Raw genomic sequence first — 25,821 nt, 5'->3', positions numbered from 1 at the left:
TTTATAATTGTCAAAGATATATTTTGTTCACTTTTTATTGTCACAAAGATATATTTTGTTCACTTTTTATAACCGTCACAATATATAAACTGTTTCATTTCATATTAGATGTGATTTAACAAACTGTTTTTATTTCATGATAAAAGTGATAGAAACATTTAGCCTGCTTAGACTCTTTAATGTAACAAGGTCACTTGAGCCTCCTGTAGTGCTTTGGTTCAATCTGGACCAAACTAGTTACAACCAGTTGTATTCTGTTGCTGACTCTGCTCCAAGATGTTTCCTGTATTGTGATGCATGTGATTAGAGGAGGTACTAACCTCAGGGTAGCATAAAAGAGGCAGGAAAACTGCGAGAAAACGCTCTTTCTCCCCCATCGCTAGAGACGGGAAACTTTTCTTCACAAGAAGTTAGAGACCCCGGTTTAAAGGGATACATTTCGCATTTATTTTTTAGGACCACAGTGACTGTTTCATTGCATTGACCATTTGTAAGTAACTGGACCTAAACTAGAGACTGGTTTCTTAGAACAATTTCACCCTCTTCCCTGTCCCTCATCCGTGTGATACAGAGGTGACGACCGACTCTACCAGAGGAGCTTAAGGTAAGTTCCCTGGGTGAAGACTTGGCAGAATTAGTCATAAATGGTGAGAATGTTCAAAATAGGCGATAGTAAAGTACAGACGTTCTACATAACTATCCATACGGGGTGCTAGGGTTGCAGCCTAACGAGAACGCCTAGGGCGTAGCCGTACAAGATTCTCGTGAAGACAATTAATCCGAAATCCTAACAATTCAGCGACGGGGTGAGATAAAAGGCCGAAGGTATTGTCTTGACACCTCCAGGAGGAACGTATATCCTCGCAGGTGGGACAGCCAATGGAGTTACCACCGTGTTAGGTGCGCACGCCTGTCCCGCTTTCCCCGGGGCGGGGTCCGTTCATGCTTCAGTCTCCTGGACAAGAGACACGTTTTGTTTGTCCCACGGGCCCTGTGTGGACTACCTCGCTCTCTAAAATATGTTACAGGTGGGTGCGTTGAATCACACGCTAAATGTCCAAACTGCACTACTTGACATCTTTGAAGTGAGAACGGGTTGAGTATAATGAACAAATGATGCTCTAAAAATGTATTAATTGATTTGCCATTTACACATCAAAAAGACGTGGAAAGGCATTAATGTTCATTTGGAGTCTTGTTTCTGTCAATGTTAAAAATGTAAGTCCAATATTCTCTCATTTATTAGCTCTGGTTTGGTCTCCAATTTTTCCTGGGAAATACCTGAATCTTTAGCAGCTAAAATCTCATCTTGTGCAGGTACAGGGAATTTTATCAGAGCATATTCACTGTAAACCAAAACATTGAAAGCTAAAATGCTCCGTCGAGCTGAAGGTAACTGCAGAGTCGGATGATAATTATATGTAGGTTCATCACTACGAGCAACCCCTTTCCCATAAGTCATTTATTCCATTGTTTATAAAAAATATTCATTATTGCAGCTTTAAGTTGCCTGTATCAGACCTCAAAGTAAATCAATCTGCCAATCTATCTGCAGGCACTTGATTACTAGTTTTAAAGAGCAGATACAGTACATGCAGCTGCATCAGTTCTTCGGTCAGTGTCATCTTCAGCACACAGGGCATGTAAATGCTGTTTTATTGTACAGTGCATTTTTTTTCTCCAGAGATTTTACTGCTGCTGGGGCCAAGACTCCCACAACAGCCCTGACAACTTCACCCACTTTGCTGCGACGACTATGCAAACTGGACCACCAGCACTTGCTGCAGCAGCCCCGATCGGAACACCCACTTCAGCTGATGTTACGATCAGACCAGATTTAAGGAATTTGTCTTTTTTCTCTGCTTTTTCTCTTGATCGTGTTGTATAGCATTCATGTAGAGACTAACTCATCCTGCAGCTCATCCAAACATTTCTCTCAGTTATTTTTCTTCTTTGGGTTTTTTCACTGCACTAGCCTTCATGATCCGCTTTTCTTTTCCCTGGATCGCTCACTCAGCCTCCTCGAACATTTCATTTGTGTAAAATGTTCCTCCATTATCACAGACCATAGTTACTGTCTTTGCGAGCAGCTGAGTTATCTGACCATTATCGGGAACTGTGTTATTGAAGACATGATATCGCCAGACATTTTGCAATCAAATTGCTAAGCAGTTGACTTCATCTAAAGAAGTCTTCAATTCTTGTGCTTCCCAGCTGGTCACCGTGAGTGAAAAGAACCAAGGAGTAATCTGCAGCTTTATAACCGAAGACCTGCTGCAGGAGTTCAACAGTTTTCTGTTCTTCCAATGTGAATCTGCCCAACTTGATCACAATGAGGGACACATGGGGACCGGGAGCAGAGAAAGAGATGCATTCTTTCAGATCACCTCCACTTCTTCGTACTTTGTATCATAGATGCCTGGTGTGTCAATGACTGCGACCCTGCGCCCATCCACCATCCCTTTGGCCTTTTCGCACTCTGACATCACAGAGTGTGGAGAGAGGACGTAAAAGCCTTTCGATTTAGGATGGAATTTCCCGATGCACTCTTCCCAATCAGCACAATTTGTATTTCTCCATGTGGCTCAACATCTACAAAGCAAGTTAGTTGCAGTCAGTGTGTTTTAATGGTAATAATGCAAACAGTATTAACTCATTTAAATTTTCAGTTTGATGTTTAGTACATTGACCGTGATAGCCAATAGTTCAACATTTATTTTCTTTCTGGCGTAGCACTGGATAGCATCAAAGCTAAGAATGTTAGTGTTTAGCAACAACCTGGAAAGGCATAGCCAATCAGATGCATAGTAGGAGCAAGTCAGTGTAATCTGTCACACATACAGCGTGACATCTTCATTCTCTGCACAGGTAGACATTACTCCACCACACCTTTACATAGCAAATAGTTGTTTGCTTCTATAGTATTGATCATAATGTAAAATAGTTTAGGAGATAGAGAATGTAATGCATGTGCTGTCAAAGCAGTGAACATGTCCAGCTTATGTTTTCTTTTTATAAAAAAACAAAACTCAACAATGCAGTTGCCTTTTTTAATTGGCAGAAACCTGGATATTAACCTGGATGGATCATCAGTCACATGTTTTGATTTAGTAAGAATTTAAGTCTTCTGTAAAAACACTACCAAGAGTCATAGCTCGTGTGGGGAAAGTTGTCCTGGCCATGACAGAAGTTTTTCAACTCCCGTTAGAAAGATGTTATCTAGGGGATATATGTTTTTCAGGGGAAGGAGCCGAATATGACAAACTTGTACATGCAATACACACATTAGAAACTATACGAACATCACTCACACCCACCATGACAGGGAAATGGGCTCACTGTGATAAACTGGGTTTAATTTAAAAAGAATATTGATGTATTCAAAGAAACCGAGGAAGAGCTGAAAGACCAAAGGCAATGTCATCCACACTATACAAGACTGTAAAGAACAGCATAAATCAGTTGCTTTCCGGGGAGCAACCTGGGTTGACTTCTTTGCTTGAAGAGTAAACTATTGCGTCGAACTCCAGTGCTTTCTTCAAAGAGCATCGGGAAACCAATAGGTATTAAGTATAGAATAAGAATAGAGTTGGAGCAGTAGTTTAGTCTTCTCCGAAAGGCATTTAAAAAGGATGGAATGAAAAAAATAAGTATAGCTTAACAAAAGACTAAAAAAGGGGAAGGAAAGGGCAGATTACCTGTGTTCTGGTCCCATAAAACTTGTCCGATTGAATCAAATTCCTGAAGGCCTCTTATCTTTTCTCTACCATAGATGGGTTAGAAGGTCAAAGCGAAAACGGTGGTAGAAGACTCAGATCAGTTACCTCAGTAAAAGTAATCCAACGAAAGTGATCAACTATATATTAAAAAAAAAAATAAAAAAGTAAAGTCCTGCTTTCAAAATTATACTTCAGGTTATGTGCATACTGTCACAAATCGGCTCCGATGCCATGACAAATACGGCAATAGACAGCGGACTATTAAATAATGTCATAAAGAAAACTAAAGAAATGACTGCAAACGTATAGTGCGTCAGTAACTTGCGTGATTTTGCTGTGTAAAGCCAAACAAAATAAAAGCATTCATTCGCCAGCTGGGTGAGACCAAATGAGAGAACCAGAGCAAAGCTGGGAGTTAGGTTTTAAATCCTATGGGAGCACGAGGCCCAGGTGCTCCAAATGTAGCAGGCTGTTCCTCTTAATACCTTCAAGGACATATAGGAAAACACAGTTGCTCCTACACCACACCTGCATGTCACGCACACCAAACCAGCCAGATGCAACAGTGTTACCCATGGGCACGAAGAGGGATGATCCTCAACCCAGTGTTGGGAGTTTCCCCACAAACTAAACGCAGCAAACCTTCCCATCTAGAGCCTATAAAATGGAAATTGTGAGAAACTGCTCTTATAGATAGTGGCTGATGAGAAATTCCCTCTGAAGCCATACCTGTTAAAACTATTGGACAAGATATTATTCTTCTGATTATTAGCATCAATAAAAACAAGCCTCTCATTATGTTGTAAAATGTTATGAACTTTATTTGCAATAGTGTAGTGTAATTTGATTTGAGTAACTTTGAGATTAACTCTTTATCGCTCATTAAAGATTTCTAGTAATTGTCTATTGTATTCATCCAATAAGTAGATTTACCTGTTCCTTTAAATTTGAACCTGAAGGCCTCTTCTTCATGACTTCTCAGGAAAAAGGCTTCCGTGAAACCACACACGCTTTGCTGTCAGCTTGATGCCTTCACACCGTGTTCAAAATGGTTCCCTTTGCATGCTTTACTAGGTTTTAGTCACACATTCCTCTCCCTCTTCTTCCCCCCCGACGAAATGAAAGTGACCGTTGCAAGTAACATTAACGCGTACATATTCGACAAAGTAACTGACCACTTTTCGGGATTAGATACAATCAAACACGTCAAACTCTGGTCATAACACATGTTGCAGCCAATCGGTCACGCGAATGTTATGAAACATTAACTTTTAACTATTATTTGTAGCGTTTGTCAATAGTTTATTTGCAACAATCTTTTAAGGCTCAAAAGTTAAAGTAACTAAAGTTAAACTAGTCCACTTACCAGTAGTCCCGAGGTTTTCAGGAATATATTGCTTTAATTTGGCTGTTCGTTTGGAAAATTAATTTGTCATCCCCACCACACATTGTGGCCTTCTTTGATCCTTGCCACCATGTCCTCCAACTCACAGGTGTCGCCCGGGACAGTCTTCTGGGGCTTAAGCCCCGAGTCTTTACCGGTCACACAAGTTTTCAGTAGCTAACTTTAAAGGCCTGACAGTAAGGCCACTCAAATTAAGCAAAGTAGGCTAAAAACAATTAGTGAATGTATTCAGATTTAATTTGTAAAAGCTTAACATTTAAAAAAAAAAAAGAAAAAGAAAAAGCATTCCCTTGGTATTACTGTTAGCAGCACATTGTGCCTCTACATGAAAGTGGAAACTGATTACATAACATGAGCACTATGTTGGAGAACACATCTGGACATTAAAAAGGCCTCAGATAGCTGAACAATGTAACAGATGCAGCCTTGTCCCTGGTAAAGATGATAATCAGGACAAAGTGTTGAAGTCACCGCCAGCCACAGTTCTCCTGCCCAGTCCGAGTCAAACCTGCAGACCACCTGACTCTCTTACGTTTATTGATTAGCACTTTTGATTTAAATAGTCGCGGAAATATTTGTTCAAAACTGAAAGGAGAATGTTGTTGCATTTGCCATAAAATTTGACAGTTACAAATATTTAGTTGTCTTATCAGATTAGCTACTTTCTTTAATATACATGTTCTTTACAGTCAACTGTTTGTTTATTATTGGTTTATTTGACTTATTGTATATAGTACTTATTCATATTGCAATATGTAGATCAAAAGCGTGACCCCAGACTCATAGTGCTCAGGGCTAAGCCACTTTACAAAGGGTACTCACAAGAGGCAGAGCTCCTCCTCTGGACTTCCTCTTTGATGGCTGTCGCTGTGCTCAGTTTCCGTCTCGCCGCTGCGATCCTGCAGTCCGGACACGTCATTGTCCGTCGTCGTCAACTTGCTCGACAGGGATTGGCTCAATCAAAAGTTTATTAAGACAAGTGAAACTTCTGCAGGTGCAGGGGATTCATAGTTAGAGACAGTTACAGTCAAAAGGGGTTCCAAAATACACGTCTGGTTAAAACTATACTCCACACAACATGCACTGAAAACACGCACTTAGATCATGCAAAACATCATAAATACATGGAATCACTTAACATGCAACCAATGTCCACAGTTAACCAGATAAAGAGTGTCATCTGGCCCCAGCAAGTAGAGGCATAAAACACAACAAGCACATAAACTAGAACTCCACAAAGTTCTGAAAATTCTACAAGACCAAAGCCATGCATGGAGAGGTCACTTCCCTCAAGCTCACACAAGAGCAGAAAATAGTTTACCACGACAGGAGTAAAGGAACAAAAGTGCGCTCCAAACTTTACACACACACACGCACCAAACCCCAAGCTCTCAAGCACAAGAAGGAACCAACAATACCCCAAAATATAAAACGACACTTTCACAGATCTCACGATCTTAAGCATGGGAATGGACAGTGGATGTTGGTAAATTAAATATATGTATTGAAATAACTGCAAACATGGAGTGTGTAAGTAAGTAATAGCAGGGATTTTGATGTAAAATAATAAAAGTGTAGGGTGTTTAAATGCAAAGTAAATGCGAATGCTTGCAGAAGGCGTCGGCTAGTTGAGTCCAAATGAGCGAGAGGCAGAACAAAGCTGGTGGTTTTTATCCTTTATGGCAGTGAGGCCCAGGTGCTCCAAATCTGACTGATTGCCAACTGCGTTCTTATGATACCTTCAAGGAAAGACAATAATATAGACTCTTATTTGATCTGTATTATTGATGCATTCCCTTGTAAGCAGTAGGCCTACTTTTAAATGTTGTAGTTACTCGAAGTGGAGCTGCAAAATATTGTTGGGTATAATCATGTGGACTACAATATTTCCCTATGAAATAAAGTGGAGTAGAAGTTCAAAGAGGCACACACGAAAAATACCTGAGTAAAGTACATTTACCGGAAAAAACTACTCAACTAACGTTACTTCAAAAGAGGCAAAATCAAGATTCATATAAAGTGGAGTATTTCACAATTGTTGGAGATTAAGGACTTTATATTATTTAACCTATGACGATTCGATACAGTAGGTGGCGGTATTCACCTTTCACATTGGTTTGTAACCAGTTATCAAAACTATCAAGAAGAAGAAAGCGTTTACTTCCGTGTAAAATGTATGAATGACTCGCTCCAACTCAACTCTTCCTTGTAGCTTGCTAACTAGTTGCAACTGCATCTCGGTGGAGTTGGTGAACTGACTACTGCTACCATCACGTTTGTCCAAATGGATTGTACACCAACTCAAAGTGGGTTCAGACAGCGTAAGTTACGTACGTGATTTTATCAACCAAATCAGCCGTTAATATAAGCTATCAGCTGCACGTGCACATTCTGTACTTGCTAGCTGTGTGGAATCCAACGTAAACGGAACAGAGCCGGCTGAGGCTAACGGCTAACAGCTAGCTAACGTTAGATAACATTGAACAACTTTCAAAGCACAGACACGAAACATTAACCGTGGGTTCACCACAGTATAATGTTAGTAATGTGGAAGACATTATTGGCTTAATAAATGGGGATTGGTAGCCGATAGCTTGCCCACAAACCATTAATAAACATAAGCGAAAATGAAATGCTAGCTAAGTTACCTAACTGTTATGTTACACAGGCTAGGCTGGCTAACGGTTCCTCTCACTGACCCGGGGTCACTCTGTAGTATTACATGTCACTTGTGTCCCTTCTGCGTGGAGCTGACTGGGGTAATTTTAGTGTTTACAGACTATTTAATGCATGCTAGCCAACGTTAGCTTGCACAGTGTTCAATCTTGGTTAGATTGTGGGGCTTGTGTTTATTATTGACTCGGATCCATTAGCAGGAATGTCTGACGAGTTTACGGGTTAATAATGAGTCTGTAGCCAAAACATTTGATTTGACGTTCTCTTAAATCCTCTAAACGAGTATTTCTAAACGGACATCTGTGCATCACCAAATGTAAACAAGCCTCCCCCAAAGCACAGCAGACCAATGTTGACCGACTGTTTGTCAGCTTTAAATATTTTTAGTATGCTTAAAGATGTTGGCTGTTCTCTGTTGGGACCTCATTTATTCTTTGCCATTAGGGATGGCAGGGAAAGGAGGTTGAATCTGAACTAAAACTGGTTTGTGGCTCTTTAGAGGTGATGTAATCTACTCTTGTGATACGTGTGTGATGAGGTTATTACTCCCTCAGGGAATGAATATAAATAGCTCTTTCTGCTGCACAAGGCATTCACACTGGGATTGGGTGAACAGTTATAACAGAATTGGTCATTTGTTATTGATTTGTGTTTTGAGGGCACATGACTCTAAAGTAAATTTAGCAATACACTTTAACTTGATTGCCCTTTCAGAAGTGGGGAATTAAATCTGCTGCATGATTTATTTATTTTTCTCTACTGAGGATGCTCACTGACAAGACACGCCCGTGTTTGTGTGATTTCTACACTGCTGTGGTGTATTGTAGTTCACAAACACAGCTCCACCTGAGCCACACTACACACCTCCAGGCAAAGTGGTTGTCTGAGATATGCTCTAGACTTTAGTCAGCCAAAGTAGTATTCCATGTAATGTTCAAACTAACAAGAAGTTATCAGCACGTCCACAGCGCAGCCAGTGTTGGTGATTGGTAGTTCTTAAATGTCTATGAATTTGAATATCACTTAAACAACAGAAAAGTGTGAGGATTAGTTTGGAAAAGTCTCTTCTTCACTCAAACTGATGCATGCTGGTTACTTGGGTTTCCTGTAGCTGTGGCTGCCTTGTATTTGCTTGCTTTACTAAAGTTTTTTTCAACCCCTTAGATTGAAAGTGATTTGAGCAGTTCAGATCTCTTCCTTTTTGTTTCACACATCTCTTTCTCCAACCACTCTCTCTTTTCATCCAGAGCCTGATATTCGTCTGAGGAACAGCTCCCCGGACGGTTTAGAAGGCCGCCAGCTGTTAGAGCATACGAGTGGAGCAGCACATGGACTACAGACAGGGTACAGGTTGGAGCCAGGCTGAACTTAGGCTGGATAGGAACTGTTCTGAATATATATCATCTTATTGCACTTTGTTACTAGTTTTTGCACTATATTACATCAAGGAAAAATCAGGCTACCTTTGTCAATCGATCAGATCAATTAGCTGACACATGTATCATTTACTTTAATCCGTTATTTTCTGGTGATATGTTGGCAGTAACCAGCAGGCCGGGCCTCAAGCAGCAGGATTTACTGGCCAGTCCATCCTGTCAGACCCCATGTCTAACCTGGCCATGGCATATGGAAGCTCACTGGCATCCCAGGGAAGGGAAATGGTGGACAAGAACGTAATACTTGAGTCATTAATATTTTATATTATTGCTTACCAGAAATGATGCAAAGGGGCTCCCTCACAATGGCCTCAAAAGCCTGTTAATACAGCGGGTCGAGGCAAAAGCAGGCTGAATAATGCATGCATGTATGTTTGTGTGCTTACTTGTTTCAGCTGGACAGGTTCATCCCAATTTCTAAGATGAAATATTACTTTGCTGTGGATACAGTGTACGTTGGGAAGAAGCTGGGCCTTCTAGTTTTCCCTTACATGCATGAGGTAAGTCTGTTTACACCTGCTAAATATAAAGTATTCTGTATTATATGCCACTTTGCACCACTAGAGGTAATCCTGTGCTTGTGAGGCTTTCCTTATATTCTCCGGGTTGAGACAAAACACCTAATTCTAGTTCTGCCTGTTGCAGTTTAAATTTATGAATTAAAAAAAAATAATATTAATCTAGACTATCGTTACAGGAATCTATGCTACAACACTCCATGTTTTCAGCCCAAAATGTCATTGTGTGTGTGTGTGTGTGTGTGTGTGTGTGTGTGTGTGTGTGTGTGTGTGTGTGTGTGTGTGTGTGTGTGTGTGTGTGTGTGTGTAGAACTGGGAGGTGAGCTACCAGAAGGACACTCCTGTGGCTCCACGCTTCGACGTGAACGCTCCAGATCTCTACATTCCCGCCATGGGCTTCATCACATACATCCTGGTGGCTGGACTGGCCCTCGGCACACAGAACAGGTACATCACACCTCACATTGATAACGCACTACAACTCGAGTCTAGTGTAGAGTTCACACTGTATAAATCTAAACTATCATATTGTGTACCCTTAAGGTTTTCTCCAGAGCTGCTGGGAGTTCAGGCCAGCTCAGCCTTTGTGTGGCTGATCATGGAGGTCCTGGCGGTCCTGCTGTCGCTCTACCTTGTGACCGCTAACACTGACCTCACGACCATTGACCTGCTGGCCTTTTCCGGCTATAAATATGTTGGGTATGCACAGCGTCTTTTTCTATGTTCAGTTTTTCACCACCAACTCACCCTCTGCTGCCTCTCACCTCCTCTCAACAGTTGTATTTCTTTATTTTGCTCAGATGTTGATGGCTAATTTTCCCTTAAACGATGCTAACAACAAAACATCTCTTAGATTTAGTTCACCACTTAAGGCTCTGTGGATATTATACCTAACCTGTGAATGTTAATGTGTGTCTCTGTTTCCTCAGGATGATCATAGGCGTAGTAGCAGGCCTGTTGTTTGGGAGGCCAGCGTACTATCTCTCTCTACTGTGGTGCTGCGCCGCCATCTTTGTCTTCATGGTGAGTAGCAGCATCTACTAACTCCTGAGAGTTTAAATGAATGATCCTACTTGACATATGTCTGTTTACAAATAATTAGGGACAGATGTCTAACACACACACGCACATATTATATTAGATGCCTTTGCACTGCATAGGATTACTCTATAGCAGCGGTTCCCAAACTTTTTAGGCCACTTACCCCCTTCTACATCCCAACCGGGTTCACGCACCCCAAGATTTAGTCCGCTGCTAAATGTTGCAGTGTGAACACAAACCGAACAAAGGGGCAACTGCAACAATGTATCATATTAATCCCTGAATCGGAACAAAGCAAACAAACTACAGGTGTGAAAAAGCCCTGAAACACTGCAACAAAGTTTCAATAAATATCAGTTACACAAGGCGTCACTTTTAAAGAGCAATAAGGATGGCGAGGACACGGGGGAGGACCGTGGCTGAGTGGAGAGCAGGGCTTTCAATCAGAAGGTCGGTGGTTCGATCCCCGGCTCCTGCTCTGCTAGTCTCATGTCATTGTGTCCTTGAGCAAGACACTTAACCCCAAAATTGCTCCCGTAGCTGCGTCTACGTTGTGTAGATAGATACTGAATTGTAAGTCGCTTTGGATAAAAGCGTCTGCTAAATGACTGTAATGTAATGTAAAGACACACGCACAGGCTCAGAGGCAGATTGCATCACATTTAATTTACAATTAACCATACATAGCGGTTACATTAAATCTTCCTGCACCGTGCCTTTGAAAAGGTAACAGACTTACACCAGAAGATTGGCCAGATTGGCCACATCTGTAGACTCGTCTACTTGCAGAGAGTAAAGCTCACTCTGCTTCACGCGACCGACTGATGTAGCCAGGATGTCTTCGGACAAAGCATCGATGCGGCGCGACAGTGTTGTTGGACACCGGGATCATGTCCAACTTTTTTGCTTCTCTCTCTCCAATCATACGTTCCACCATCTCTTTGGCAGCTGGCAAGCACACGTCTTCGGCGATTGTGTGAGGTAGCCCCTCTCCTGCTATTCTGTAACTGACCAGATATGAAGCCCGTAGTGCGTGTTTTGTAGACCCAACAGATGAATGAGACTGCAGTTGTTTTTGGCTGTTTTGTAACTCCTCCAATTTCGATATAAAAAATGTAAGGGGCTTTTGACTTGCACTGGCATGGTTGGTGTTCAGGTGGCGACATAAATAAGAGGGCTTCAGACAGCTGTTAGCCAGAACCTCACTGCACACCACGCACTGTGGCTTTGGGCAATCTGCATTGCCAATCCAAGTGAAGCCCAGACCCAGATCATTGTCATCATATTTCCTCTTTTTTTTCTCCAGTCTGATGCTCACTCTCATTTCCTTGTCTCTTTTTTCACCTTGACTCCGTGATATGCCTATGTTCTCCCGATTTGTCTGTGCTATCCCTTCCTCCTTTTCGGTCTCCTCCGTCTCATCTTTCTCTGACTCCCGCTCGATTTCTTCTCCCGGTCTTAATTTTTTTGAATTATACTATAATTATTACACCATTAGACCACCATTACATTTTTCCTCTCGCGTACCCCACCACACTTTGGGAATCCCTGCTCTATAGAATACTCTATTCTGGAAAGGATGTTTTTCAATTCAATTAAACAGGCCTGACATAAATCTTTACACATTTTTAGAAATGTGTAAATTCAATAATGTTTATTATTGAAGTCATAGTTGAAGATGTTGTTGTACTGGACTACATCATATTGAGATAATTTAATGACCCAACATCTGAACATTGTCGCCCACACACAGATGAATGTTATGGCAAGGCTGTTGTATTTAACTGCATGTCACAAGTCATGTGGCTCAGCTGACATATATGTTTGTTTAATGGTTGATGAATATTTTATTGTCGTCTCTCCTCAGATCAGAACCCTGCGTCTGAAGCTGTTATCTGACGCCGCGGCCGAGGGGAGACTGGTGAGAGGAACCAGAAACCAGCTGAGGATGTACCTCACCATGTCTATAGCAGCAGCACAACCCATCTTCATGTACTGGCTCACCTACCACCTCATCAGATAAAACCCACACACACTCATTGTGTAGATGAACTGTCCGAATGCCATCGTAAACCACCTTAAACACTCAAGGAAACGCACGCATCAATGAAGCTGGACTTGGCATGAAACGCATTAAACAGCCACAGTTGTCTGGATAATATCCCACCACTTCCCAGACATTGAGACAGACTTAACACACTCACAAGTCTCCCACCTTGTATGCATGGAGCAAAACAACACATGCTACAGGACGATTAGGAGAGGAAGTGAGGCACTACTGCCTTTTCTCTCACAGCACAGCCCTGTGTCATTAGTATTGCCTTTTTTGTCTTTTTTTATGTAATGTCCTCCATGTGTAAAATGTGTATCAAGAGTAAGTGGCTTTAAGTTGGTTTTCTATGCTTTGTAATTATTTGTTAATTATGTTTTTTAGTAATATTTAAGTATGTTTGTGTATAGCAAAAGTATTATCACAGACGTTTCTCTGGTCTGATATTTCATGCGATTTTTCTGAGCCGACTAAAGAAAGCACACTAACCTCATACAAACTGTCCATTTAGTGACAAGAAAGAAGTCAAATCCAGATTTAAAATATCATTATTTTGACAAATGTTTACTTCATGGCTGAGAGAAATACCTGTTCTGTCATTATTGATGTGGAAACAAGGGTCATCTAACCGGTGTGTAAGTGTGGTTGTAGTAACCACTCAAGTTGTATCTGTTTCATCGTTTTGTATGTGCTTTGATACATGTATGAGCTTTGCTGCCTGACAATTCTTGAATAGAAACAACTGTTTTGTAAGTCACGACATGAGGCTGTAGACCTCGCAATTAAATATTGAGCTAACTTTGATATCCTTTTAAAAAAACGAGTAATTTATTTAGAGCTTTTCATATTGAAAGATGTAAAGAAAGGGGAGAGATGGTTTGTTCTGGGAAAATTGTTGTCTCTGAGATATTTGAAATATATGGCAGAAATACTTTTTTGTGCTTTAATGTACTTGTAAATCATCTGTCACAGCTTTTTTTTTTATGTTGCCAATGTCAGTTCCAACCAGGGTAGGAATCACATTTATTTAAATTAATTCAGGAAGCTATTCAGGATTCAGGATTTTAGCATTTTCCCCAAAACGTATAATTATTGATGAACACTTTTCTCAGTCAACTGAGGTGCCAATAAAACTTTTTTCCAATTATTTTTGACAGTGCTCATTTAAATTGGATTCCTGAAATTGCAGCATCTCATTACAAATGACTCATTCTATATGTAGCAGGTGATTAATCATCAATGATCCCTTTTTTTCCTTGATTTATAGGCCTTGAGTTTTTAAGCTTGATGTTCAGACTTTTGATGTGGCTTGATCAGGTTTGCTATTAACCACAAAATCAAGATTTTCCTAAAAGATATTCAATGAGTCCACTAGGAAATCAAATAATCCAGGAAATAACCAAACCCTGTTAGAAGTTAGACTGTTTTTATAGTTGGCCTGTGGTTACAAAAATTAAAATTACGTGATAACCTGCAAGCCAGTATTGACGAGAAATGTTTTATTTTGTAGGTTATTTAGGTACAAATAGCAAGGAATTAATGCATTTCCTGGTTAACACACATTTTAGTGTTTTTCTTTATCACACAAACATAACACGTCTTTATAATCTTTAGAAACCTGTGCCTATTTTTTGTGACTCGCCAAAGCTAAATGAATATGTGGGAACGCTGGTTCTTCTTTGTAATAGTTTGAATAATGCTCAATATAGGATTTGACAACAGAAAGTTGAATGACGAAGACTTCATTCTGCAGTGTCTACTTTCTTCCAGAAGCCTCTGTTGTGATTAATAGCCTCAAGGAGCCTGGTCTGCATCGTCCTCTCGACGGGGTACCGCTGGTAGATGGGCAGTAACAACAGACAATGACAGGTGAGGGATTCTGGCAAATGGATCTCAGTGGCATCGGGCAAGACAGCGACTCTCATCTTGATGCTGTCCATGCCCAGGAAGGGAACCCGGTTGCAGCCTGTGAGGAACACTGGCGACAAAAATAGCATCTTAAATTAATTAAAGACTTCTTTATAGCATACTAAGGAAAAACATAAAAATGTTTCTCTTAGCTGAAATTGCCAGACTACCACTCTACTCTTAAGTCAAACTTGATGAAAACAAATAATAAGCACAATCAATGTATAATACTTACGAAGGAACTTTTTCTTTTCCTCTGCTGTCAGATTCTCAAACACCTCCCAGAAGGTCACGATGTTTGGATGCTGGTCGTGGTATTCTCCTTCATAAACGGTGTTCTGTTTGGAAAAACACAGTTGTGGAATTTAATCAATACAGTACTTAAGTGCTAAATGAATGTACTTGTACTTTACTTAAATATTTCCAAGTTTTTACTTCTACTGCACTACAATTCAGACATGAAGAGTCTACATTTTACTCCACAACATTTATCTGACAGCCAGTTACTAGCTACTTTTTACATTTTAAACAGCTTATAAAATATGGCAAAGATTAAATGAGTGTTTTTCCAATCTTTGTGGCTTGTAACCCAAATTCAGCAACAGAGTTTTAAATTTGATCTCCTATATTATATCATTCTTTTTTAATGGTTTGGTCAAAGCTATATTGTGTGCTGATGCACGTTTGCATGCATGAACTTTGAATCACTTCTTGTTGATGCGTTCAGGTGAATGTGGGAAACTTCAAAACGACCAACAAACAATTCATAAGCTACAGTATGCTGTCAGAACGCATCTTACATATATTGCTGTTTGGTAGTTTATATCTTTGGAACCGTCCTCCCAAGCACAAAACTGTAGGAACTACTTTCAAACTAAGTTATAAAAATAGTTCACAACTCACAACACAACTCAAATTTTAAGTCTCTGACAAAAACAGTTGGGAGTAATCTAACATACAGACAAATCGGCTAATTCATGAAAAAAATGCAAATTTAATCTTGTTTGCTATATTTCCATATTGTATTCTTGTTTTAAATTATATCTCATGACACAAGTTAATACAACATTCAGAATATCTGAATTTAAAATAAGTAACGATAAATCTCAGTATCTACATTTGTGACTATCTTCAAGATTCAAAAGGAAAAAGCTTTTCCAGCAGACCTTCTTCAACACGTCCCAGTCATAGTTTTCTTGGCCCACCATCACTGCTTGCAACTCCTCGGGCTGGAAGAACTCCACCACGTCGATGTCACACACCTTGAAGAAGCCCTTCTTAAACGCTTCGAACACTCCCTCCACTGATTTGTTGAAGGCATAGTTGATGAAGGCGTCTACGAACTCTTTTCTATTAAGAAAAATAATTAAACTGGAATTACCACCTCGCAGGTTTTATGCCGCATTCACAAGACTAGTACGGACCGGCGTGCAACCCTAAAACATAATGATAGAAATAAAATAAAATATACAAGTAGCTTCAACTGAGTGCTGATGCTGTCCACAAATCTTCCCTCTCCACTGCAAGTCTTTTTACATAAATGTTCCTTAAGTATTGAATGGCAGGAAAGTATTGTTACACTGCCCTCTATGGGATGAAAGGTTTAACTGGACGCTACTCACTGCGAAATGGCAGGAAATTTAAAATTTTAAATATAAACATACTTGTTCGATGCTGTGACAAGTTTTCCAGTTTCTGTCGGATCAAGCTCAACTTCCACACCGCCCCAGGTCACCTGTAAAGAACAGTAATTACAGCCAGATTAGAATATTACAGCAACACGTGTAGGCATCATAGTCAAGGTAGGTCATTACACTGGGAGTCATTCTGACTGTGATATAATAACCCTACAGTGAAAGTAGTCTCCAGGCTTTTGACTAAATCAGGGGTGTAGTCCTCCAACATGCACCTCCAAGACCTGAAGACACGGAGAATATACAAAAAGATCAATTTAACACAGATATGATGTGGAGATGTCATCGATTAAGTGTTTCAAATATAAAACTACCAAACAGACTATATATCTTTCAGCAGTTATGCACAAAGTCCTTCTGTTAATAAAGAATAGAAAAACAAAAGGCTTACTCTGCCATGACAGGTTCAAACTCCTTCATGTCGTCCAGTGAGGGTTTGACTCTCAGCAGCTTCTTGAAGAGGACCAGTGGGACGGGCATGTGGACAATGTTGTGGTTGTAAAGAGCCAGGCCACACAGAACACCAAACAGGAAGTAAGTCTTCTCCTCCACTTTTGGCTGTTTAGTTGATGACAAACACATGATCAGGATTTGACTGTCTAAAAGTTTTCACATGATGATATGGTCAGATGTACAGTATGTGTCGCTTAAACTTAGACATTAACATTCATGTTGTATATTCAATATTACTTATTCACACTTTTATAGTATGCTCACTTGTATGTGACAGTCTTAACTGTTTTTAAAGTATTGTGTTGCGACAAATTGGCCAGTTCAATCAAGTTGGGGGATTTGTTTAGTGCTTACTTAAAAGGATTATTATATGCAAGAATTGAATACATGGTTTTCCCTTTTATTTTCTGGTCTTACCCTGGGAGGGAACCAAGCCAGAGTCTTGCTCTCATTGTACATGAACATTTCAGACTCAGGAGCCATCAGATCATCAAACACATGCAGGAAGAGGTCTCTTTTGTTGACATTCGTCAACTTCCGGTCTTCTGCAAATTGCACCTAGGAAGGATAGAATAGAATCCTTTGAAAGTCCTTGAACACAAACTGAATTACTTTCATGTCGAATGATAAATGTCCATGCAGGGAGGACGTCCCTGACATCCATTTTGCGCACGTAACAAATATAATATAGTAAATAATTACTATACTGACAGCTCACCTTCACACAGTCCTCTAGTTGCTACAACCAACAGCCACATTTTAAACTTTAGTCGACAAAATTGTACATTAATTAAATTCTTATGACAAAAAATTAATATTGGGATGTTTCCAGCCAGTTATGTCATTTTTTATGTCTACTAATTTCCAATTTGACCTTTAATCTTTACTGTAACTAACATTTTGCTCAAGGGGACAATACATTTTACGCATAATGGCAAATATGCTATTTAGTTGCAGTTGCATTGTGGGAAGCGTAGGTGCCAGTGTTTCTTCTTCCCATACCAGGGACTAAATCTTCTAATATCTTGACCTTTGATGCTGTACATTCAAGCATTTTTCATCCCTTGCGAGTCCTACAACCTTATGGAAATGAAAAACTAAATTGCTGGAGGGCCCCTTTCATTAGTCTAAATATTAAGTTTAAGCTATAAAGCTACAAAACTTTGCTTCAGAACTCAAAAGCTCAGCAAAGCGTTGATGGCGTGTTTACCAAAAGCTCCCTTTTGAAAGCGCAGTGGTCTGCAGTCCTGAGCTGTCTGAAGGTGTCCTCGACCAGGTGAGTTCGTCTCAGAGTTAGCTGGAAGACCGGGGCCGGAGCAGAGTCTGTGCCATCTAACTCCTCAGGACACCACAAAGCCATATTATGAACCATGCGTTGCGCGTCCTGTAATTACAAAACCCTTCTTTATAAAGGAATCTCACAGCGGTAAAGCACTTTTATTAAAATGATACAGTACAATATATATATTATTTAAAATAAATGCTCAAATTAACCAACAATTGCACCCATATTATCATTATTATTCATCATCATTGACGTCAAGTAAATAATTACAAATGATCTATTTCTACTACATACTGGACCTTGATTATGGAGGAAAAGATGTTGAAGACCGCCACCTTGCAAACCAGGGTGAACAGGAATGGGTAGCGGCAGAAGATGGCGGGTGTGTTGACATCATCCTTTTAGAAGATAATCAATGATTTATCAAGAAATTATTTCAGAAAAAAACAGAAAATTAAAAGAATTCAGGGCAAAAGGACAGATTGTTCCTCTGAAACACAACAGCGTCGGCAGTTTATACTGTACTGTATGTTCTTACCTCGACTTTAGAAAATGTCCACCAATGAGTGATGTCAGTGACTGGCATCACACTTGTACTGATTTCCTCGACATAAAAGGTGCTCAGTGGGACTTTGTAAGACTTTCCAACTTTGTTTGCCTGTGAAAAAATAAAAACATCAGAAAAAAAATACTAACAAAAATATTATCATTCAGTAGGCCATCAAAGGATAATGGTGGTCAGACAGCTTTAAGACATCATCAGCTATGGTAACTTGTGATGGGAATCATTTAAAAACTGTCAATTAATCAGCCGCGAGACTACTTTTAGTCTCAGTGTTAATTGTGATCACACAAAAGGACAAATATTTTCCAAAAACAAATGACTTTGCCGGAGATAATGACCAAACACCAAACCCACTGATGATTGGAATAAAAACACACAGCACTGACTTTGTAGAGTAGCTTGAGGGCTTCCAGCAGGTATTTGACTCCTGGGTTGTGAGTTGCCAAGAGGCCATTTCTTAGCATGAAGGCCAGAGCCTTTCTGAACACCAAGATGTGTCTCATCAGTATGGCGGGTGTCAGGGAAGACCACCGGCGTCCTGCAGGATAAAAAAAACACTGTAGGACTTATATGGGTACGGTGGCCCAGAGAGCTCAACGTACTGCAAATTATACTGTATCCAAAGCATTTAGAAAAAAACATTGCAAATAGAGAAAATACAACAAAATACAGAAACATGCTGCAAGTAGCACCATACGTAAATTGCGACCTATCTTAACATTTTTTAAACCATTAATTAAATAATTTGCAATTTATTTTTGTCTTTTAAACATTACTTGGTGACATTCTGAAAGTAACTATAACCAGCTAACATAATGTTCACAAATGATTATGTGTATTTCGTCAAATTATTTAAATTGTCAGGGTAATAATAAACAAAAGGTTAATATATTCAACATCTAATGTATAATTGTGTGATATTTGTCAAAACTGTACAGTAAGCTCAAGGATCATTTTTGTCTTCCCACACCTGTAACAAAAAGACAAAAAAATAAAGTTTGCTGTAGTTGTTTACTTAGTGTTTCCAGAGTCTTCTCATGCAGATCTCCAACAATGACAGCCAACAGCAACGCCCCGTTCATGACATTAGTCTCCTCTTGGAAAAGGGGACACGTCAGAAGAATCAAGAGGATCTCTGGTGACTTTAGGACAGTTCTTGACGCGAAAAGCACTTCAATCAGGCGTTTAAGGTTTACCTGCATGGGAAATAGATGTATGATGGCAATGTTCACAGGTCATTCAAGCGTTTGTAAAGAAATAAATCTAATCTAAATCCCTCTAATCTACAAAAGGTTTAGAGCCTGGTAAGTCGTTAAACTTTGCAAAAGGGCTTTCCTCATTCAGTCAATTTATGTCTCAAGCAACAGAACAAATGAGCTAAGTGTTGCATGCAAATAGTAAAGTTTGTGTTCTTTACTGATTGTTTAATCCATGGTATTGCCAGCAGCTGGTCGAAAGCTTGGCTGGCTGCTTCAAGGTCCACAGTTAAGACGTCTGCTTCAGATGGAGGCCCACTGATAAAAGCAAAGGATCAAAACCAAGTAGCAGCACTAGTATAGGTAAATGGCATTTAGACTATGCTTTTAATTCAAGCTCACTCTCACAATCTTAACATTATACCTGAGTTTGCTACTAAACAGTAAACGATAGGAAAAGGACTCACTCAGACTTTGTGAAACTTGCAACAAGACTTGAACTCGTCAGAAACATTGAAGATATTTCTCTGTTGGATAAACGAAGAGGGGAACTTACAAACACTGTAGTTGCAGCTTATGAGACTGATATTTCATTTCTGCAGCTACATAATTACAACCACAATACAGTTATGAAAAAAGGACCTCTTCGCCTCTGCGTTGCCATGTCTCATTGACAGCCATCTTTGCAGTTTTGTTTCATCAAGACGCCCAGTTATCTGTCCCTGGTCCGAACTCTTAAATGACAGAAAATACATTTTACTTTAGCCGGCTTAATGATCACGACAGCATAGTAATTGAAATTTTAAATGCACCTGAAAAAATGTTTGATACAAAAGGGACATTAATTCCAGGTTTGAAAAAAATTGTTTTACACCAATGTGCCTACTTTTAATTAATTAAATCTGGGTAGATTTCTGTGAAAATCTAGAAGAGCAATGAGTCTTTAATAGGTAGACACAATACCTGTGTAGGCGAAGTGTAAGTGAAGCTTGTGTTCCACCCAGCTGATATTTTCAAGTCTGCTTCAACAAATAAAACACATTTACAATCAGAATCTAAATCTGATAGCATTACACCACCCTCTACTTTAACAGAACACAATCAATATACTTCAATTTTAATTTGACTGAATATTTTACTGCCAACAGTTGTGAAGGTTGAATATTTCTGAGGAACCGTCCAAGAAAAAGGACCATCTTTAACTCAAAACTTCATCCAATAGTATTTGGCAGCCATGTTACATCCTAACATGCATCTCCTAGGATAATTAAGGAACATACTGTCTACAGATACACACCTTTGGGTGTGGCTGCTTCACTGTCAGTGGTCCATGGAAAATGTACCAGAGTGGGAGTCAGACTGTCCTCTGGCCTTCCAGTCCCAATTTGACCTTTGGCTCCATTGCCAAAAGCCCACAGCTGGCCAGAGGTGCCCAAAACCAGAGTGTGACGTCTGAGAGACAAGAAAACATCTGTGAATTTTATGTTGCACTTCATAAAGTAAACGTACTTCAATTAGGCCTTTCAGGTGATGAAATGAAAATTATTTTATGATGCCAAAACTAAGTAATCCTTCCTTAAAAGGAAAATTTGACGAATATTTTCACATCTTACTCTGTGAATTAAGGACATATATATCCACCAAACCAGCGTTGCTGATCTTTGGAACAGTGGAAAGTCTAGCCAAGACGTACAAGTTCGTTTTTGTTTCTGGCCGGTTTGAATGAAGTGTGTTTTACGATGAGTCTTAATTCAGTGTAAAAGAGAAACTTGAATTCAGAAGTTGTATGGTTGTATTTTTCAGTTCAGGTGTAAGAATATTTCCTTCATTGACGTTTTGTGAGGTTGCTTAGCAAAATTGCCGCTGCCACACAATACATCCTGGTACATGTAGGAACAGCCAGCATGACTCCACAGCAGGAGAGATTTTTAAGTGGACTACAATTACCATCAGCAGGGATTATACCTCTCCATAAAAGATGGCGAATTTTCCCTTTAAATCAAAACACATTTTCAGTGTTTCACATAAGCACCCTCCTACTTTATACCTGCCACATGAAATCTGAGAGGCGGGTCCATCAAGACTTTCGACCAGTCTGGGTCTCACTTCATTAGCAGTGGAGTTGTGACCGAGCTGGCCGTAGCTTCCCTCTCCAAAAGTGAAAACCTCGCCGTCCTAGAAATCACAGCATCCCACAAGATCATAAGCAGCGACGTGTGTTAAGACTGTCATCTTTACAATGTGATAATTAATGATTGAACAAAGATAGAAGATGTTGTACCTGTGTTAACACAGCAGAGTGTGCCTCTCCACAGCTTATGAAGGAGACACCTAGAGGTCTGAGGGCAGGTACCATACAGACGTTGAACCTGCCTGTTAAAGATTATGAGGAAAAGATGCTTACTTAACTATACATATAATGAGTTTGGATAAAAAGATGGAATACAGTATATAATCAGGAGGTTGATATGAGGTTAATAGCACCTGTTAGTAACTCTGTTTTACCATTATTACATACCAGAGACAAAATACATTTTTTTCTAAAAAATAACACACTTTCGCTCTTCACACGCTCTTCTCTAGACATTTGCAGAATCCTCAAAAACTTTTTTAGATAAAAAAAATATTTTATTTGCAGCACAATGCAGACTCTGTTGTTGTGCATCATGTAAAACTAGCAAGGGGAGGTGACATTTTAGCTACATAGATAGAAAACCTTCGGAGGCTCTCAGTGAATTTCACTGAGCCATATTAACTGTATCTAGCAAGCCACACATTGGCTGGTTTAATACAACGTTGTGAACCCAAAATACACAGATTTGCTGTGTTTTAATTGCAATAAACAGATCAAACGGATGCCAAACTAACTACAAAATTAAACCGATTTGAAAAGAGTCAGAATTTATGCTTTTTCAGGTCATTTTCACAAGCAAACAACTTTTAAAATGCTGGTTTTCTGAATGGAGTTAAATCAATAAAGGACAATAAATCAGTCCTAGGCTACGCTAACATTGTATCCGCTCCTTAAAAACTCAAAATAACGTTGTCATTGGCATGCGTAGAATTAATCTAAAAACAACTAATCAGCTCCACTTTAATGGATATTCTGCCGCTTGCTAAATGTGAGCAAGTGAGTGTGTAAGTAAGTTAAAGTAAAGTATTTGTACCCTTCTCATCCACCCTGTTGAGGCCCAGCTGGCCAGATTTATTGGCCCCACAGCAGTAGACCAGGCCGGGGAGTGTGAGGAACAGAGTGTGGGTCGCTCCGGCTGAAATCTGGGTCACTGCTACGCCGCTCAGAGCACCTATCAGGTCTGGTACATACTGCAGCATAACCTCTTTCCCCAGACCCAGCTGACCATGACTGTTCAAACCCCACGAGAAGACATCGCCTCCTTTAAAGTGGAAAATAATGGAGAAAAAAATGATTTAAACACACTTGATATATTTTGTCTATAGTTTTAAAACTATTTATTTCACACATGAAACAGGTGGTATTAATAGGAGGCTAGTAGCATCCTTAACCACAAGGGAGATAAGTGCCAAAGTGGCGGAATATAAATGATCAGTTTCTTAAATTGACTTTATTTGTGAGCCATTGCTGCGGCTGTGTTTTCTTTAAGCTCCTACTGTGCTACGTTAAAGAACATTTACTTTGCACTTTATCATGCCTGAGGGGAATGGAAGAACTGGATTTGACACTTTGACATAGTGACATATGAAAACCAAATCATTACTACATTACGCTTAACTAAACATTACATAAGCTGGCACTGTTCCATATAAACAAACAAAGATGTCATGGGTGTGTTCATTGTCTCACCGTTAGTCAGTGCCAGAGAGTGGGAGTTCCCACAAGCAACTTGAATCACTGCTATTTGTAGTGGCATCGCCACCCGACTGCATGTTGATGAGACGATAATACGTTAAAAAAAAAAAGAAACTTTGCTTACTTTCAGTCATAAAGTATAAATATACATATATTCCATTGACTGAAATCTTGCCTTAGTCTGTTGCACAGTAGATTTGGTAAAATGCCTCGTTGCCCATTGTCTCCTGCCCCCCAGGAGAACACCTGTCCAGATGCACACACAGCCAGACAGTGGTCCTGCCCGCACGCTATCGACACCACATTGCCCAGCCCCTCCACACGACCTGATACAGGACGATAGACAGAGAATGACAAACCGGAATAATCTTTAAAGTAAAAAAAGTGACAGTGCTTATTAATAATGGTTGTAAGTAACTTTTAAAGGCTGGGTAATATATTGATATTATGAGACTAGATGTGAGGCTGCATTACAGTAAAGAGTACTTTCTGAATTTACAAGACTGTTCTAGCTGTTCTATTATTTACCTGAACCCACTTAGTCATTATACCCACATTACTGATGATTATTTATCAAAAATCTCATTGTGTAAATCATTTTGTAGAACACCAATGCTAAATTTTGTGATATGTTTTTCTCCATATCACCCAGCCCTAGTACCTTAACTCAACTGTAACATTTTGAGGTATTTTTTTTATTTTCCTTGAGTATTTTCATTTTATGCTACTTTATACATCCACTCAACTAAATACATTTGATAGTTACTTTTCACAAGAAGATTTCACATCAAAACATAAAATCAGCTTCATAGGATGCATTGTTAAACTATCCGACATCAGCAAATAAAGGAGTTAAAATAAGTTCCACCTCAACCAGCTACAACAAAAATGCTGCTTGCATATGAATACATCAATAATAATAATCAAATAATACAATACAAAAACGATGTAATAAAATAACTAATGAGTAATTGATTGTTCAATTATAGTCATTATCAATAAACATCGCAATGTCTGTCATCTTGAGTGCAGGAGTATAATACATCGTGATATTTTTACTTTTATGATCTTAAAACTTTTACCACCACCACCACCACTACGCAACGTAGCTTAATCACATATCCAAACCTTGAATTCATAATATTCATATCCAACTTTCCCACCTGCACGTGAACTCAACGCACAATAAAGTGCTTCGTTAACTTTCGTTCCTTTCACCCATAAGAGTGAAACGAAACTGAAACGAAAGTCAATGAATGCAATAAACTCATCGTCTGTCAGTAAACACAAGATAAAGTTCCTCCTTCAATTAAAATGTCTTGACAGATACAGTAATAATAACTAAATTAAATAAATATTAGAAAATAAATGTTCTAAATAACAAAAAATACACGTTAATCCTGCATTAAAAAACACTTTACATTAAAACTTCGTCTTCGTGTTTATTAATATGTATGAACTAGGCTATTATTTACTATTAACGTTACCTGTCGTCTTTCCATCTTTAAGTTTCTTCCGTCCAAGTTGTCCCTGTGAGTTTTGTCCGCATGATAAAACGCCTCCATCCCTAGTGAGGAATAAAGTGCACCGGTCACCGCAGCAGATGTTGGTAATGACCCCGGGGACAGTCCACGAAGTGGGGCTGAGGGCGTCCTGAGGACCGAACTGTCCACTGGAGCTGTCTCCCCAGCAGTACAGCTGCACCATGTCTCCGCTCAGCTGATGTGTTTACAGCGCTTGTGAAGGGCGGCTATTTAACTTAGAAGATGCTGCCTTCAAGTGCTGTCGGTTGTATTTAAACTATCGGAAACATACATTTCAGCTACCCGTTATTTGGGTGTACAGTAGCGTGTTGAGTGAGTATATCTGGTTAAAATGTGTAACACGATAACTAGGTTTGTAACGAGGTACAATTTGTTTGCAACTAATAGAGCACAACCAATAACATGTACGATAGAAGTAGTGGGATTTACGATCTTACCAAGCAACAGTGAAGGCAGCATGCAGACAGTGCGCTATTTTCTAACATTTTTGGCAATAGGACAG

At 39.6% G+C, this 25,821-nt stretch overlaps 2 protein-coding genes and 1 pseudogene across 4 annotated transcripts; 1 reads left to right on the top strand and 2 right to left on the bottom strand.

Moving 5' to 3' along the window:
• Nucleotides 1–1,962: 1,962 nt before the first annotated feature.
• Nucleotides 1,963–6,043, bottom strand: LOC137890931 (GTPase IMAP family member 9-like; annotated as a pseudogene).
• Nucleotides 6,044–7,304: 1,261 nt separating this feature from the next.
• Nucleotides 7,305–13,992, top strand: yif1b (Yip1 interacting factor homolog B (S. cerevisiae)). Of its 3 annotated transcripts, none has more exons than XM_068709918.1 (8): nucleotides 7,305–7,430; nucleotides 9,048–9,144; nucleotides 9,344–9,473; nucleotides 9,632–9,736; nucleotides 10,065–10,201; nucleotides 10,298–10,453; nucleotides 10,684–10,777; nucleotides 12,663–13,992. In XM_068709918.1, the coding sequence occupies exons 1-8, from the start codon at nucleotides 7,409–7,411 to the stop codon at nucleotides 12,816–12,818; spliced, it is 897 nt and encodes a 298-aa protein (XP_068566019.1). In that variant the 5' UTR covers nucleotides 7,305–7,408; the 3' UTR covers nucleotides 12,819–13,992. The 3 variants fall into 3 exon arrangements, with proteins under 3 accessions (XP_068566019.1, XP_068566008.1, XP_068565999.1); XM_068709907.1 differs by having other exon boundaries at nucleotides 7,305–7,445; XM_068709898.1 differs by having other exon boundaries at nucleotides 7,305–7,454.
• A 335-nt stretch (nucleotides 13,993–14,327) lies between these two features.
• LOC137871854 (probable E3 ubiquitin-protein ligase HERC4) lies at nucleotides 14,328–25,488 on the bottom strand. The gene is made up of 23 exons (XM_068709885.1): nucleotides 25,263–25,488; nucleotides 23,951–24,101; nucleotides 23,770–23,846; nucleotides 23,114–23,341; nucleotides 22,228–22,319; nucleotides 21,994–22,121; nucleotides 21,244–21,398; nucleotides 20,910–20,965; nucleotides 20,589–20,680; nucleotides 20,414–20,473; nucleotides 20,168–20,264; nucleotides 19,766–19,946; nucleotides 19,137–19,288; nucleotides 18,724–18,843; nucleotides 18,485–18,583; nucleotides 18,111–18,284; nucleotides 17,318–17,458; nucleotides 16,839–17,005; nucleotides 16,605–16,671; nucleotides 16,418–16,488; nucleotides 15,920–16,103; nucleotides 14,989–15,091; nucleotides 14,328–14,823 (listed from the first exon to the last, which is right to left on the bottom strand). Exons 1-23 carry the CDS (start codon nucleotides 25,480–25,482, stop codon nucleotides 14,588–14,590), a joined length of 3,051 nt encoding a protein of 1,016 aa, XP_068565986.1. The 5' UTR covers nucleotides 25,483–25,488; the 3' UTR covers nucleotides 14,328–14,587.
• Between the last annotated feature and the right edge of the window lie 333 nt (nucleotides 25,489–25,821).

Source organism: Cebidichthys violaceus, unplaced genomic scaffold (genome assembly GCF_023349555.1).
Source record: "Cebidichthys violaceus isolate CVI_PGR_0920_01 unplaced genomic scaffold, fCebVio1.0.p SCAF_1, whole genome shotgun sequence".
In the NCBI taxonomy this organism is placed as follows: domain Eukaryota; kingdom Metazoa; phylum Chordata; class Actinopteri; order Perciformes; family Stichaeidae; genus Cebidichthys; species Cebidichthys violaceus.
This window is presented reverse-complemented; position numbering and strand designations above follow the sequence as displayed.